Here is a 14,789-nt window from a genome sequence, read left to right as displayed (position 1 = left end):
CATCATTACCTATTTCTCTGTGTAGATTTTCCTGCTGTATGGGTTGCTCCTGTGACAATATTTCAAATGCTCTAAGTTTTGGCATCGTCGGTAGGTAATAGAGATAGCTTTAATAATATGATGTTTGTGATGAAGTGTCTTGGATTAAAAGATGGAGACACTAATTCATATTGCATTTATTTAGCTTTTGGAGGTTGATAATTTCTTCATATAGGTTTGTTCATGCTTGACCTCATGAGTCAGGTGATTAGTTTTATTCAGTTCTAGTGTTCAACAGTGTTTCCCCCGTTCTTCGGTAGGATATGAAAAAATCTATCCGACGGTCAACAAAGAGGAAAAAAAGAACAATTGCAGATGAATCAGCTGAAAATGTTATTGACTGGTGGTCCAAATACTATGCTTCTGTGCTCAAAATGCAAAAGGTAAGTCACTCAGCATGCCTAAAACTCTCATGGATGAGCAATGTTGTAAAAGTAGATTTACTGCTGAATGATTCCTCTTCGGTATTACGTTCATAATGAGGAGTTTGTCCATCGTCTTTTTCTTTTGAAAGGCAAAAGGAATTTTTTCCAGTGAGGGAAAACCTGAAGACAGTAAGTAAATCGTTTGCATTTTTCTATTTACTTGTCCTACTAATACTTTGCTTCTCTACTATTTTACCGTCTGGTAATGGAGTACTGGTGGTATACCAGATTCTTTCCTCTACAGGTCAGACAGTGAGTAGGTTAAAACTTCATAGGCAGTGTTGGTTAACATGAGGTTTCTGTCTTTCTAATCTCATGTGCAGAGATTTGGAAAGTCGAAGTCCCAAATGATAGAAGGTGGAGATTAGGATAATCTTAGGTTGCGGTTGTAACAGGTTCAGAAAAAGCAGCTTCTCTCCATCTTGAATTCAATTCAGCATCAATGATGTAGGAACAGCTTCTGCTAGGCGACTTCATAGTCATGTGTGTTACTTCCATAGCTGAAAAGCTTTGTGTCTAGCTTAGGTTCTAGCGGAATTTTTTTTGCACAAGAACTCAAAAAAGTTGGCCAGAAATAGGCTTTTGGTGTGTGTATGTATATTTGTCTCCATACCTGTATACTCCATGGCTTAGCAGGTCCTCCCACAATCAAACAGCTGTAGAAAAAAATTTTTTAGACAAATGTGACTGCTTGAGCAGGCAGGGAAAGAAAAAAAATGTTTACTGCTCCTAACAGTAGCTGGTATTCAGAATTAAGCTATAACATCTTCCCATGTCAGAGCTGACTGCATTCACCAGTGATTGAGGTGATTTCTGTTTTAAAGGAGGTGTTGAGATTGCTCTGGATGGAAGACACGACCTACATGTCAGACGGTATAATTCTGGGAATAGCAGCTGACAGTGTTTTAGTGATCATCAGGGCTGTTGAGAGATAAGGCAGAGATCAGTTTCTGACTGAAACTCACTTGTTACAGGGTGGAAATTGATAGAAAATGTTCTACAAAGGTGTGGTGTTCACTTACAATTAGAAATTTATTTGCTATTGTGACATCCATCCACATGCTATTCAGACAGCTGTGGCATGTTGTTTTGGACCACTGACTTCAGATCTCATAAATTCTCTTCTGATAATTTTTGTCACATATTTTCACTTACGATAATCATTGTACAGACGAGACAGAACTGATATAATATATACATACACGTATATTTCTAAACAGTGGTATCAAACATACATGAACTACTCAAAAAGTGAAAGTAAAGTGAACTAAAAATCCAGATTTCAATCTATGAACTCAACCATCTCAGTGCCATATTTGAGAGCTCACCCTCTTTTTGTTGGGAAGTCCCCTCGGTGTTTGGAGTCTGGCTTGAGGCTGGTCATACCACCTCCCATTTCTCATACTTGTAGGTTATCACAAGGTGAGATACACTATTTTGTGATGCCTTTGAGCAGAGAAGGACTTGGATCAGTCAGCCTAAATAGCAGCTTCCAGTTTTAAATAAGCTTTAAATTTTATGTGAAAGCTGTTAAGATCTGTCAGTTTTATCTGGGAGGAGGAAGGAAAAGGGTGGTCTGTGAGATGGCCAGCAGGGAAGGAGTGATGCTGGACACCATCACACTCTGTCAACCAAGCTCATCATGAAGACTGTTAGCCACAGAGACGATCAAATGCCACCTCTCTGCCTGGGAGGAGCAGCGGGAAAATAGAGGACCCCATGCTTCGCAGCAGAAGAATGAATGGAGAAGGAACATTTCAAATGTATTTTGCATCCTTATCTGAAGCATTTGGTGTGCTTTGCTCACTAAAACCTACATGATGTCATGAAATCTCTGCAGATAAGCAGACTTTGGACCACATTGCATTGATCATAGAAGAGGAGCCAGAAAAAAAGAAGGATAAGACATTGAAAAGGAAACAGAAAGAAACTCCAAACCTAGCAACACTGCAGGTAAGTGAGAAGTAAGGCTCTGAGGTAAGGTTGTTATTCACTGTCTCCCCAAAGCTTGCCATCAGCAGGTGAGTTTAGTAAACCTTCCATACATTTATTTCATACACCTTAAAGGAATAAACCAACCAAAATGATAGTGATAATGCACATCAGCACATGGGCCCCAGAGGAAACCAGGGCCTCATAGGGCAGGTGGCCTTAGACTGTCAGTTTATCAGTATAGACACACCTAGAGAGACTTTAGTGAAAATTCTGTTTTGTTGTTTGCCTGTAAAACACCGAATTTGGAAATACCCAATTTCATGTTGGAAATAATACAGCCTATTAAGAATGAATTAAAAATGAGTAATGAAAGCATTGCTGTAATCACTAGTGCATCGTCCCTGATGGGGAAGTAATATTCATCTTGCATTAGATTTGATTGGGTAACGATAGAAGGAATTCAAAGAAACTATATAGGTCATGCAAAATGACTGGAGAGATGAAGAGGTTTGAAAAGACTAGAACTGCTTGGATTAGATTCTAGCTGAATAAAGGAGAATTCGGAACCGCTGCTTCCATTTTTTAAGATGTGGCACTAGTCTAGGCCCTTCTATTTCACACTGAATAACTCTTAACAAATTACAGGGGGAGAGTGTTGAAAAAACCCCATCCTTTTAAAAAGGATTTGCTGTTTTTACATATCCTACAGCTCTGTCTCCACAGGACTTTATTGTATTGTCTGCTTCGCTCTCACATCCTGACATATTAATATACCAGAATGGGTCAGCACATCAAAGGCACATTGCAGAGAGAAAACAGAAGCAAAGAGCAGTGCATCCACATTTTTTTCACCCACACCAGTGCTTAGAAATGTTTGTTCAGGCCCTTCTAGAGCCGCTTCTACTTGCTGCATTAATGTGTTATTCCAGTAGTTGGGAAGGACACCGGTTAAGGACAAACCTGCTCCTGTTTTAAGTGGGGAATTAACTCCGCACCCCCCCCCTCCCCCAAGGAATTTTGCAAAACCTTGGTTTTATTAAAATCTGTATTTTGAGTCAAAATGGATTTCTAGTCATCCTGTAATAAAAAAAAGTTGCTATAAATATATTACCTGCACCACAAAAAATAAGCATTCTCCTGTTTTCAAAGATTTATGAAGGAGACTTGGAGAGTGAATTTAATAACTTTGAGGACTGGGTGAAAACTTTCCAGCTTTTAAGAGGAAAATCTAATGACGAAGCTCATGCTGACTCTGGAGACAGAATAATAGGAAAATTTAAGGTGAGCTTAACGTTGAATAAATGGGTAATAATTTAGAGACTTTATGTTTTCATGCATATTTCAGGTATACCAAAGATGAAAGAAAAAGAAATTGACAGTCTGTTGTAAATAGAATTATCTCTTTTATGGGATCTAGAGTCATATTTTTCCGTTCCCTTTACCTGATAGATGAAAGCAGCATCCACCACCGGGTGTTCACTCTTATTTTGAAACAAGGTATTACAAAAAAGTTTTAAATCACAGAAGGAAAATAAGAGATGTGTTATATAATCCACGTTCCACTAATGCAACTTGATTACTGCACTGTCAGTTACAGCACCTTGTATTTAATTTTCAGTAATTTAAATGAAGCTTACAGTGCTCCAGTTAGAAAAAACTGCACAGCCTGATCCAGGGCACCATTAGGCAATTTGAAAACACAGCTCAAAGTGTGAGTAATATTAGTAGGAATCCAAGCACTTTGTACTTCAGAGGAACTGATTAAACTCAGTGATACTGCAATCAGTTTGCAATGCAGACTTCAGCTCAAATTACTTGCTAGTTGCTTTCAGGCAGTACGAGCTACTCAGCAGAGTGAGTCAATATTGATTTATATGAATTGTATGGTGGCTGCAAAAATACAGTTGGATTCCAGTCACACTGTTGTGAAACTAACCCAATGGAATTCTCAGTTTGCAAATATACAGTTAAGGGCAAAATATTAATTTTAGAATATTAATACTAAGAAAACTAGATTTAGAACACCTGCAGGTGCTTTTCCTTTAAATAATAGAGAGTTAAGGGAATAAAAGTACTTCTTGCAGTCATCTAGATATGATGATAGTACCATGTTATAAGTTAAAGACATTTTAAAAGATTATATTTAGTGCACTGAAGCCTATGTTCCCTTTGAGCGGTACCTCAAAATGTGTTGTGTATATGTATGTACTGTAGTGCAGGCTGCATGAATGAGGTTTTGTTTGCATTCAAAGGATTGTTTTTTGTATTGCACTTCATCTGTTTTCGAGGGAGATAAAAGGCACTGTATTACCAGGGCTCTTTCTGCATATACCCAAGTCCTGAGGATGGCAGCTTGTTGGATGGAGGGCAGCCCCGCATTCTGCAAGGAATACCACCAAACCACTCGGTCAAAGTCCTCATCAGGGTTTATATTGTGGCAGTAAGTAGGCAGATGTTCTTTTAACCTTGAAATAACTTGGATGTTTCTTTTCAACTCAGTTTACCTCCAGTATCTTTGCAGTGAAGCTTGTGAAAATCCTCATCCATGTGGTAGAAATGTTTTGGTCGTATTTCAGACGACGTTTCATGTTGTAGAAATGGGTGTTCAGAGTAGAAAAATTGTTACATATTCCTCACGATAAATCACAAGATCGGAGAATCACGCTACTTGTTCAAACTGAAAGCGCTAGAGACATAGCTAACGTAGTATGGACAACCGGTTCCAGCTACATTATGCAAATGTATCCAGTTTCAATCAGTAGAGTTGTTTCAAAATTGCACACATTCAAACAAAACCTCAGTAAAGGGGAAATGGGAGCATATTTTTGAGGGCTATGAACTGCATATAATCAAAGTGGTAGATGTGAATAAGTTATGGGATGGAGAAAGAGGTGGAAATACAAAGGACAAGATGATGAGAGAGTGCAATGTGAGAAGTAAAAGGGGTAGAAGGAGCTGGTATTTCAGAGAAACAAGAGTTGCAGGTGGTGTAAGAAGGAAAGAATGGCAAATAAAACAGAAGAGAAGACTAGGAAGAAGAATAGGAAGAGATTGCTTTGTTTCCTGAATATAAAGACTTCCAAGCTATCTCATAAATACAGTCTGAAAAGTTCTTTTACACTGTTCAGTGATCTGGACCAGTATTTTTGGGAAACCTTTCCTGAATCCTACATGCACTTGTGCAGCCATCTTCTTCCTCAGTGTTGCCTCTCCCGCTCATCTTTTTTTCTATCTTAGTGGTGGGACAGCATTTAAACCTTCCACCTTTGCGAACTCTTTTCTCCAGATCATCTTTCCCCAGTACCTTGCAAAGCTAAATGCCCAATTTTATATTACATGAGGCAAGCAAAGCCCCTGCATTTGCAGGACACCCAGGATTGGGCAGGAAACCCACGGTCCTATGTCGTGACCATGCTGTGTTTAAGCATGCTTCGTGAGGACACAGTCTTTCTTTATAACAGGCGTTCAACCTCAGCCCAGCTGATCCAGATGGCAAGTCAGATCCCTACATTGTGCTGAGACTGGGCAACACAGAAATAAAAGACAGGGAAAATTACATCCCCAAGCAGCTAAATCCAGTATTTGGAAGGTCAGTGGTGGCTTATTTTCTTATTCAGGGGTGGTTTCTGCTTTATCACTTGCCACAACTATTGCTGTTACTATTCCAAAGTGTTTGTTATATGCTGATTCCTGCCTGTTTGGATGTTTTGCAATTCTGCTGGTTAAAATGTTGAAAAGTGGTGTCACCTTGTATGATTATAAATTATTTCATTTTCATACCAGTCAAAAAACATCGCAGAATACAATTTGTGAGAAGTTTTGCAAAATGATGCATGAGAGGAAATGAGGCAACAAATGATCTTGTCTGTGCAAATTAATGTAATTTTTAAGTTTAAAGTGAAAAAAATATTAGCATAGTAAAGTGTGATTTCACAACCTTTGTTGCTATTTCAGGTTGACTAGAGAGCCAAATAAATCTCCTAATTTTAGGACTAGGACAAAAACCCCTAGTTTTTTGAACCCACACAGCCTTCTGAATGGGGGAGCCAGGGGCAAGCTGTCAGTAAACATCAACTTTGTATTATAAATGTTTTATATGTATTTCTATTGTTAATTCTAATAGCTGTGATTTTTTTTTGCCAGTAAGTTTCCATGTTTTAGGAAGATCGAAAATGTTCTTCTGTAAGAACATTAAGACAGAGAAACTATATTATGTTGGACAGAAAGCCCCCTAGGCCAGGGTCCTGTCTGCAAAAACAGAGATTTAAAGAAAAAAGTTTAAGGGGAAAAGACAAGAACAGAGCGGTCCCTCCATAGCACGCCATCTCAGTTGTTATGATTTAAACTCTTCCTTAGTAGAAGTTCCAAGTGAATGATCATTATGATAAACTGTAAAGTACAGCCATCATAGATGCATATAGATGGAATGGAAAATTGCCACTGTGTTTATTTTAGACAAGGTTAGGAATGGGCTGTTCATTTGGATGGTCCTTGATGCTGCTGCCAGTGGCTGGGGTGGCTGGACCAGCAAATCCTTCACAGCAGTAGCATCACTCATAGTAACCACCTCTCATCATCCTGGAAGCCCTGGTCATCATGGCACCACCAACTTCTAGCAATAAAAGACCATTGCCAAACCCCTCTGTCCTCCAGAGACTGCTTTGCTGTTGCTACAAAATTTACTTTGGCCACTTTGAGAAAAAGGACAAAATTTGTTTTTCAGGAGACAAAGCTCAGTTTTACCTGTGCTTTGGAGAAATCTGGAGGCAGTGTTGTGCTGATGAGGATGTCCTGTCTTCCACCAATTTGTTAAATCCCTTTTAAAATCACTTTTATATTTTTGGCTTCCCTAAACATCTCAACGACAATGATTCCTATCCCTGACAAATGCACTCAGTGAAAAGGGAGTTCTGATCTTTGCTTCTTTGAGACTTGTTTAAAACTGTTGCCTGATCATTTTGTTGGGTGCCCCCAGATTCCTATATTCAATATTTAACCTGGAGCCTTTGAAAGAAAACAGCCAAGACTCAGATGTCCCTTTTGGGGCTTCTGAAAAGCATGTGAGAACTCTTACATAGAGCTTCATTAGCCTTGTAATTTCCATGCTTCCATCTCTATTGGATTCAGGATAAACCATTGCAGCTGACCAGCTCTGTCCCATTGCTCTGTCTGCTGTAGGTGGGAAGGATCTTAGAACTGTACAGGGGATGGTACGGAAGCAGGGGAAAGAAAAAAAATTTTGCCCTGTGTGTTTCCAGTGTGTTCAGGTATTTCATTGAAACAAAAAACACTACCAAACACTCATGCATACACACGCGCACACACACACACACACTGTCTCTTATTAGAAGAGACACTGTCCACATGTTGTTTGCACAGTATTTGTTAACTCAGTCTTTTGGGCTTCCAAACTGATTTGACTGCATGTAGGTCTCAATTTTTGCTGTAGATCATTTGAAATACAAGCTACATTCCCCAAGGATTCCTTGCTCACAGTCCTGATCTACGACCATGACTTCGTGGGAACAGATGATCTCATTGGAGAGACTAAAATTGATTTGGAAAATCGTTTCTACAGCAGGCATCGAGCTACCTGTGGGCTACAAAGTCAATATGAAATGTAAGTACCTCTTCAGACAGCAGCAGAGCACACAGTGAGTTACTTGACTTGAAGGAGAAATTCCAGATGTAGCTAAATATTGTGCTTTCTCCAGCACAAAAGTGCACAGGAGGCATTTTAATTAAAATTCACCAAAGAACTTAGCAGTGGCTTTGGGTAGCTGCCAGGCTCAGTAGGAAGTGGATATTTTAAAATTAACAACACTCTTTGTTCACCAAGTATTTTAGATGGTAACCAGCCTATGTTTAATATACCTGCTTGATAAACTGCCTTTGGACAGGCATAAAGGGCAAATGGGAAAAAAAATCTGTCAGAAGTAATGACAGGGCTCTGCTCTCCACTATTCATCTGCAACTGGAGTTGTTGCAGCAAAACTGGTGGGACGGGCGTGGCACTGAGGGGAGCAGGAGCAGAGCGGGACTGCTGTCATGGCCGCTGCAACAGTGGTGAGTCACAGGGCGGTGGTGCTGAGCTCCTGGTCCCTGTCATACAGCTGCAGCCTCGAGGACGTTGTGCACAAAGATTAATTAATGCAGAGAAAGTCAAATTAAAATAACTCCATTGCCCTGGGGTGGGGCACTAATGTGGGAGATGTGGGCTTGGGGCTCTTCTCCTGTGGTTGTTCCTCTATCTACAAACAAAGAGTGGGCAACATGGAAAAGCAATCCAGGAGCGCAGAGCAAACCCCAGGACTTCCCTTGCCAGCTCAGCCTCCAGTGCGAGGTATTTCTTTATGTGCTTGTTCCAGGTCCGAGATAATCTCAGCTTCTCCTCTGCATGTGGGAGCCGCAGAACACTTCTCATTAAATGGAGGTAGAACATATAGACATGAATCCTTTAGGTAGAACAGGGAATGAGCTCTAGTCCTTGAATGAGCTCTGCTCCTTTTCCTCTTGGGGAGCATGCCAACGTCTGGGCTACTTTACCTAAGCTGTGGGTGAGGCTGCTTCAACTTTTCCTGTTTTTTAAGAGAGAAGAGTGTTTGGCCCCAGGACCTGAGGAGACAGAAGGGGTGTCTCAAGTAAGACGTAGCACTGGACAATTCAGAGCAGTTTGCCTGAGCAGATGTTAGGGCCACTGACCACAAAGTGAGTCTCTGCACGGGAAGTCTTGATTTGCAAGTGGACTTTGCTGAAGGAAAATCTCACCCATTTCTCTTTGCTCCTTGTTCCCTCCTTACAGAGAAGGGTACAATGCATGGCGAGATGCAACCAAGCCAAGTGAGATCCTCACTAAGCTGTGTAAGGACTACAGAATAAATGGACCCTTCATGCGGCCAGGGGAGATACAAGTAGGAATGAAAGTCTTTAAGGGACAGACAATCTTCACAGAAGATGACAATGGTAATGAAGCAGTTCATCGTTCTTCAACTGCATTGTAGACGTACCAAGAGCCTGCCCAAGCTGTAGCTGGGGCCCTGTTGTGCTATGTGCTCTAAAGTCAGATTACTGGAACCTGCCTCTGCTTTGAAATACTGTGGTGATGAAAGCTGTGTCTACATTAGCTATTGCCATGGCTTATTTTCAGAGAATCTGTAGGGTGAGAGAGTTATTGCTGATCACCTGACATCCCCATGGTAGGCATTGGGGGATACTTTGGACTAGCTCCTGCCTGATCCCAAGGATGGGATGCCCAGGATTGGTTGGAGTGCAGGTGACCCTCTTGGAACATGTCTTCTGGCTTTGTTTCATCTGAAAGAAGTCCACGTGCATGCTCTGAGATCCTTCCACACAGCAAGTCAAAGCATGGGAAGTCAGGGAGAGTCTTCAAAAATGCATTCCCTGTCTAAATTAAAACACTAGTGTAAGCAGGCCCAAGAAGTGAGAAGAAGGGGGAAGGGAAATACAGATGTGAAGTGAGTTACTCAGGGTCAGACTAAGTCTCTGACCAGTTAAGTTCTAGGCCAATTATCTGCCAGTCCTACCTTACCTACTTTGCTTTCCTCTCTGTTTTTTTCCTCCTCTTTATTATCACTCTGACTGGTCTTCTGAAGCACTGACACAGTGCTGTGGATAGCTGGGTATCTGTGGGGTCCATGAATCCAGGGTGTAGGACAGAACTTGCTTTCAGAGCTCCCAGATTAAAAAGAAGTCAAAGCTACCAGGAAGTTGAGTATCCGTATCGCTTAAGTGTGGAGTGGGACAGAGCCATCAATGAAAGATGTCTCTGCACATAGCAGGGAATTTGGACAAGATGATCTTTAAAGGTCCCTTCCAACCCAAGCCATTCTATGATTCAGTTTTATACCCAGGGTAAGGAAAAAGGATGGAGACTTTCAAGGGGGAACAAAAGGAGCTGGTCTTGGAGACAGTAGTGGACAATGTGGCAGTGTAGGGAAACCTCTACTCCCTTATCTGTCCTTTAGCTGGCTAAAATCAGATGAAATACATCACATCTCAAACACACGTTGGTGCCCAAAAGGGAACCAGGACTCATAACCACAGGGTCATCCTTCCTCACTCTTTAAGCCATTGTGAAGTGTTTAATATCTACTATTTAAATCACAAACAAACATTTTTGTGAACTATCAGCAACTCGGAGATAGCAACACCCCTAGGAAAAGTGATATCAGTTTGCTGACACAAAGAAGCCAACTTCTCACTTGGGTACTTCTAATCTAGGAGATACCCCTCTTCAAAAGTCTGGGTTCCTTTTGTGTTGAGCCCACAAAAAATGACAAGAAAGAGAAGCTCAAGAGATCAAAAGCCTGTCTCTGCTTTCCAATATCCACCCTACTTTTAGTATTGGCACTGATCCTTCCTTGAGGTGCTATCTCTGGCGTCTCCCTTCCTCCAGTGGCCAAGCTAAAATGGTGAAGAGGTGACATGTTGTTGCCTGTGAACTTCAACCCTTTTCCTTTGAGGTGTGATTCAGTTGTCCAGGAGGGTTTTCACTGCTGCCATCATGAGGCAAAATAAGGCGCATTATATAATTACTAATGCCTATTTTCTGTCAGCTTTGTCACAATCAAGTCTCCTTGTCTTTCATGAGCTGTAAAAAAGCCTCACATTTGCAATTTTCTGTGAAAAGGTTAGTTCAGTCTTCTTTCTTGCTGTTAGAAACTACTGCTGTAATAGCAAAATTACTTGCTGTGTGTTGCAGATAAAATGCTGCCTAAGTGCTAATCTCCTAGTTACCATGGTGTGTACCTTTATTTACAAGAACTAAATGCATTTCAAGACCTTTCTTTACTTAGCTGGGATTCATAAAACCTTCCTTTTAGCTCAAGAAAATTTTTAATGACCAACTTGAATAATTAATGGAATGTGTTACCAAGGGGTCCAACATTGTAATTCAGCTCTCTCTGTTCTTTTTGTTTGACTTTTTTTTTTTGTGTAGAGGAGCCAGTTGAATCGTATGAACATCTCTCCTTAAAGGTTTTACATGCTTGGGAAGAAATCCCTGGAGCTGGATACAAACTGGTACCAGAGCACATTGAGACTCGGCCTCTCTACCACAAGGATAAGCCAGGCATGGAACAGGTAGAGCAGCTCAGAGGTGGTGGTGATGGACCACCTTCTGATAGTTGCTTCTGGTAGACCCAGGAGCAGTTTTTCTTTCCTCCAGTTATTGTGGTTTCTATTTGCACCTGCAAACTTACAGAGCATCCGAGTGTTGTACCACAGATGAGACTTTGTACCGTATCAACCTGGAAATTGTCACACATGTATGTACGGCCAGTTACCCAAATACACAGTAATCACAAAAGGTGTAACTTCACATTTTCATACTTTCAAATGCTTTACTGCATTAAGTTAACCCAAACTCTGCTTGTGTTTAGACTTTAGTTCTTGGGAGTTGCTCTTTGTGTGAGAGAGCAAATGGAAACATATTGAGCTCTGCCTAGGGGCGCGTGAAGAACGCATTGAAAGTTTATGGGTGAGGATTAAGGGGCAGGCTAATGTGGGTGACACTGTTGTGAGTGTTTACTACAGGCCACGTGATCAGGAAGAGGAAGTTGATGAGGCCCTCTACAGACAGCTGGAAGTACCCTTATGATCATAGGCTTTGGTCCTCATGGGGGACTTATACCAGTCTGATACCTTCTGGAAAGACAATACAGCTAGGACACACAGTCCAGGAGGTTCCTCAGAGTATTGCTGATGACTTTTTGACACAGGTGGTGGAGGAGCCAATGAGGCAAGGTGTGCTGCCTGACCTTGTACTCACAAACAGAGAAGGAATGGTTGGGGTATCCTTGTCTGCAGTCACCATGAGATAGTGGAGTTCAGGGTCCTGTATGGAGGAAGCAAGGCAACAAGTAGGATTGCAGCCCTGGACAGGTGGTTCTGTCTAAAAATGAGGACAAACTTCTTTACCTTGGGGGTGACAGAGCACTGGAACAGGCTGCCCAGAGAGGCTGTGGGGTCTCCTCCTCTGGAGACATTCAAAACCCACCTGGACACGATCCTGTTCAACCTGCTCTAGGTGAACCTGCCTTAGCAAGGAGTTGGACTAGATGGTCTCCAGAGGTCCCTTCCAACCCCAACCATTCTGTCATTCTGTGAATCTTTTTTTCCCCATTCATAAGGTACTATTTTAATATGATTTTTACCTTAAAGTTGCCAATGTTTGAGCTCAATTCCAACTTCACCAAATCCCTGAGAGACTGATAGAATACGTGTATGAAAAAAATACATTGTATAGTAACCTTATAGATTAAATCATCGTTACAGGATAGTGAGCTGGTTGGTGTTTATAGAGGAAGTGGTGGTTTTGGACATCAGGACTACAGTTAAAGGCTTTTAAAGTCTCTCTAAAATAGGGTTACAGAGATGTTTCTCTCTTTGTTTTCAAGGGGCGTGTACAGATGTGGGTCGACATGTTTCCTAAAGACATGCCTCTGCCAGGACCCCCAGTGGACATTTCACCAAGAAAGCCCAAAGGGTAATACTATGTGCTTTCCTCCCAGCCTAATGACATAAGTCTTCAAAGACTGAGTCTTCCTTAAATGTCTGGAAAGAACTATAAAAGAACTATCACAACAAACTTCTGTGATCCTGAGAAAAGTTTTCGTAGCTTCACGTGACTTCAAGGCAAATGAGAGCATGTAGTTTTGTCTCCTCCGTGGAACTACTGAAAGAACATTTGGGATATCACACACCTCTTTGTAAAAGATCCCCTTTTCATACAGAGATTTCAGCTAGCTAGAAGGAAGAGTCCTTTAATAATTCTGATGCTATCATCCACTTGTTGAGCTGAAAGAAGTAATTCCAGTTTCACTACCTCTTTCAGCTAGATAACTTATTTGACCCTGGATGAGATCTTCAGTCTGATGCAGTAGTATTACATCTATTGGATCCCAGCACTTCATTCAAAGATAAGATCAAGAAACACATAAAGCAGCAACATATAGAAGAGATATGTTTGGAATAACCTGTCAGATTTCACACAGATACTTATGACGCTTTATATGCAATGCTACACATAGTTCTTCAAGCTGAGTGAATGTTTGTAAATGAAACACAAAAACTACAACAGAGTTCTCAGCCCATCCTGTGTCAGCTTTATTCCAATATTTTAGGAAGGCCTTTCCTGATAATTTTATGTCTGAAGCAGCACCAGGTACTATTAAAGTATTATTTATGTTTGAACAAGAAACAACGTAATAAAAACTTTTTTCCTTTCACAAAAGCCAAGATTTGACAAAAGTAAGTCTATGTAACTACTTTCTTCAAACCAGAACTTTCTGTAAAGACCCTTAATAACAAGCATTTTCCAGTTCAAAAAGCTTTAGAACTAATCATACCCACAAAACCAAATTGTCACTGCCATTTTTGTAGTCTACACAAGCAGGGGAAAATATTGTCAAACAGTTAATTTTGAGAAAGAAAGTAAGCATGCAAACATGAGTTACACATTTTGCTGAGGAAAAGCATATTTGCTGCAGCAAAACAGGCTCCAGGCTCCACAAGACTTCAGACACTTTGTGAAAACATTTCTTGTTGACAGTCTTCAACTGAACAAGACTCTGACGGAGCACTGCAGATGAAAGTTTCTTTGGTTAGTGCAGAGGCTTGATTTTCATGGTTGACACCTCCTTAAGAGCTCCATTACCTAGGGTATCTGGTAACTTCTAGGGCAAACTGCTTCACATCTGAGGCTGAGGCTATTTCCAAGACAACACGTTACATCAGAAAAACCGTATGTTGGTTTTCTCAAACATAGGGGTTTTTTATTTTATTTTGCAGACCATACAATGACTCAAGGCATACCTAAATTTTTGAGTATCAATTTTTTTATCTCACCTGCAACATCTGTATTTCACTTTGTATTTCTAGAGCTTTGGATGGCCACCATAAATGTCTGTATATAGGGAGTGGAAAGGATGGGAAAACATTAATTCCTTTTACTGTTGCTTCTAAAGATGATTGTGCTTGCTTACATGAAAATATCTCTAAACAGTGCCTTTTAATGCACTGCATTGCACCAAAAATAATGGTTTTAGGCATTTCTTCAGAAAAGCACCTCTGAGGGAACTCTGGTTTTTATTGGCAAACTGCTGGCTGTTTTGGAGACTGATTCGATGATGTTGTTCAGATCAGCTTTGCTTTATTTCACTTCAGCATTTTTGTGAAAAGAAATGACAAGGAACAGGCACACAAAAAGCAAGGAATTTTCCATCCCTCCAAAGCTGGCAGTGACTCCGCTGTCATTCAGCATATTCCAAGAGTTGATAGGAGCCACTATCCCCACTCTATCTCTAGACTTTTTTAAACAGAAGAGGCCTGAGGCTCTTTTTTTAAAAGTTTTGCACAGATACAACATTT

The 14,789-nt window shown here is 40.8% G+C and overlaps 1 protein-coding gene across 1 annotated transcript in view; it reads left to right on the top strand.

Annotated features, from left to right (window-relative positions):
* The window catches only part of FER1L6 (fer-1 like family member 6), a 73,020-nt gene that overhangs the window by 46,890 nt on the left and 11,341 nt on the right, over positions 1–14,789 (top strand). Inside the window, exons 27-36 of the mRNA XM_056330414.1 lie at positions 300–422; positions 554–593; positions 2,305–2,417; positions 3,549–3,680; positions 4,714–4,839; positions 5,861–5,988; positions 7,849–8,019; positions 9,202–9,362; positions 11,359–11,501; positions 12,818–12,906. Coding sequence (XP_056186389.1) covers positions 300–422; positions 554–593; positions 2,305–2,417; positions 3,549–3,680; positions 4,714–4,839; positions 5,861–5,988; positions 7,849–8,019; positions 9,202–9,362; positions 11,359–11,501; positions 12,818–12,906 — 1,226 coding nt within the window. The remainder of the gene's footprint in view (positions 1–299; positions 423–553; positions 594–2,304; positions 2,418–3,548; positions 3,681–4,713; positions 4,840–5,860; positions 5,989–7,848; positions 8,020–9,201; positions 9,363–11,358; positions 11,502–12,817; positions 12,907–14,789) is intronic.

This window comes from Falco biarmicus, chromosome 3, assembly GCF_023638135.1.
Source record: "Falco biarmicus isolate bFalBia1 chromosome 3, bFalBia1.pri, whole genome shotgun sequence".
Taxonomy (NCBI): Eukaryota; Metazoa; Chordata; class Aves; order Falconiformes; family Falconidae; genus Falco; species Falco biarmicus.
Note: the sequence above shows the minus strand (reverse complement) of the source record. Positions and strands in the feature narration are given on the sequence as shown.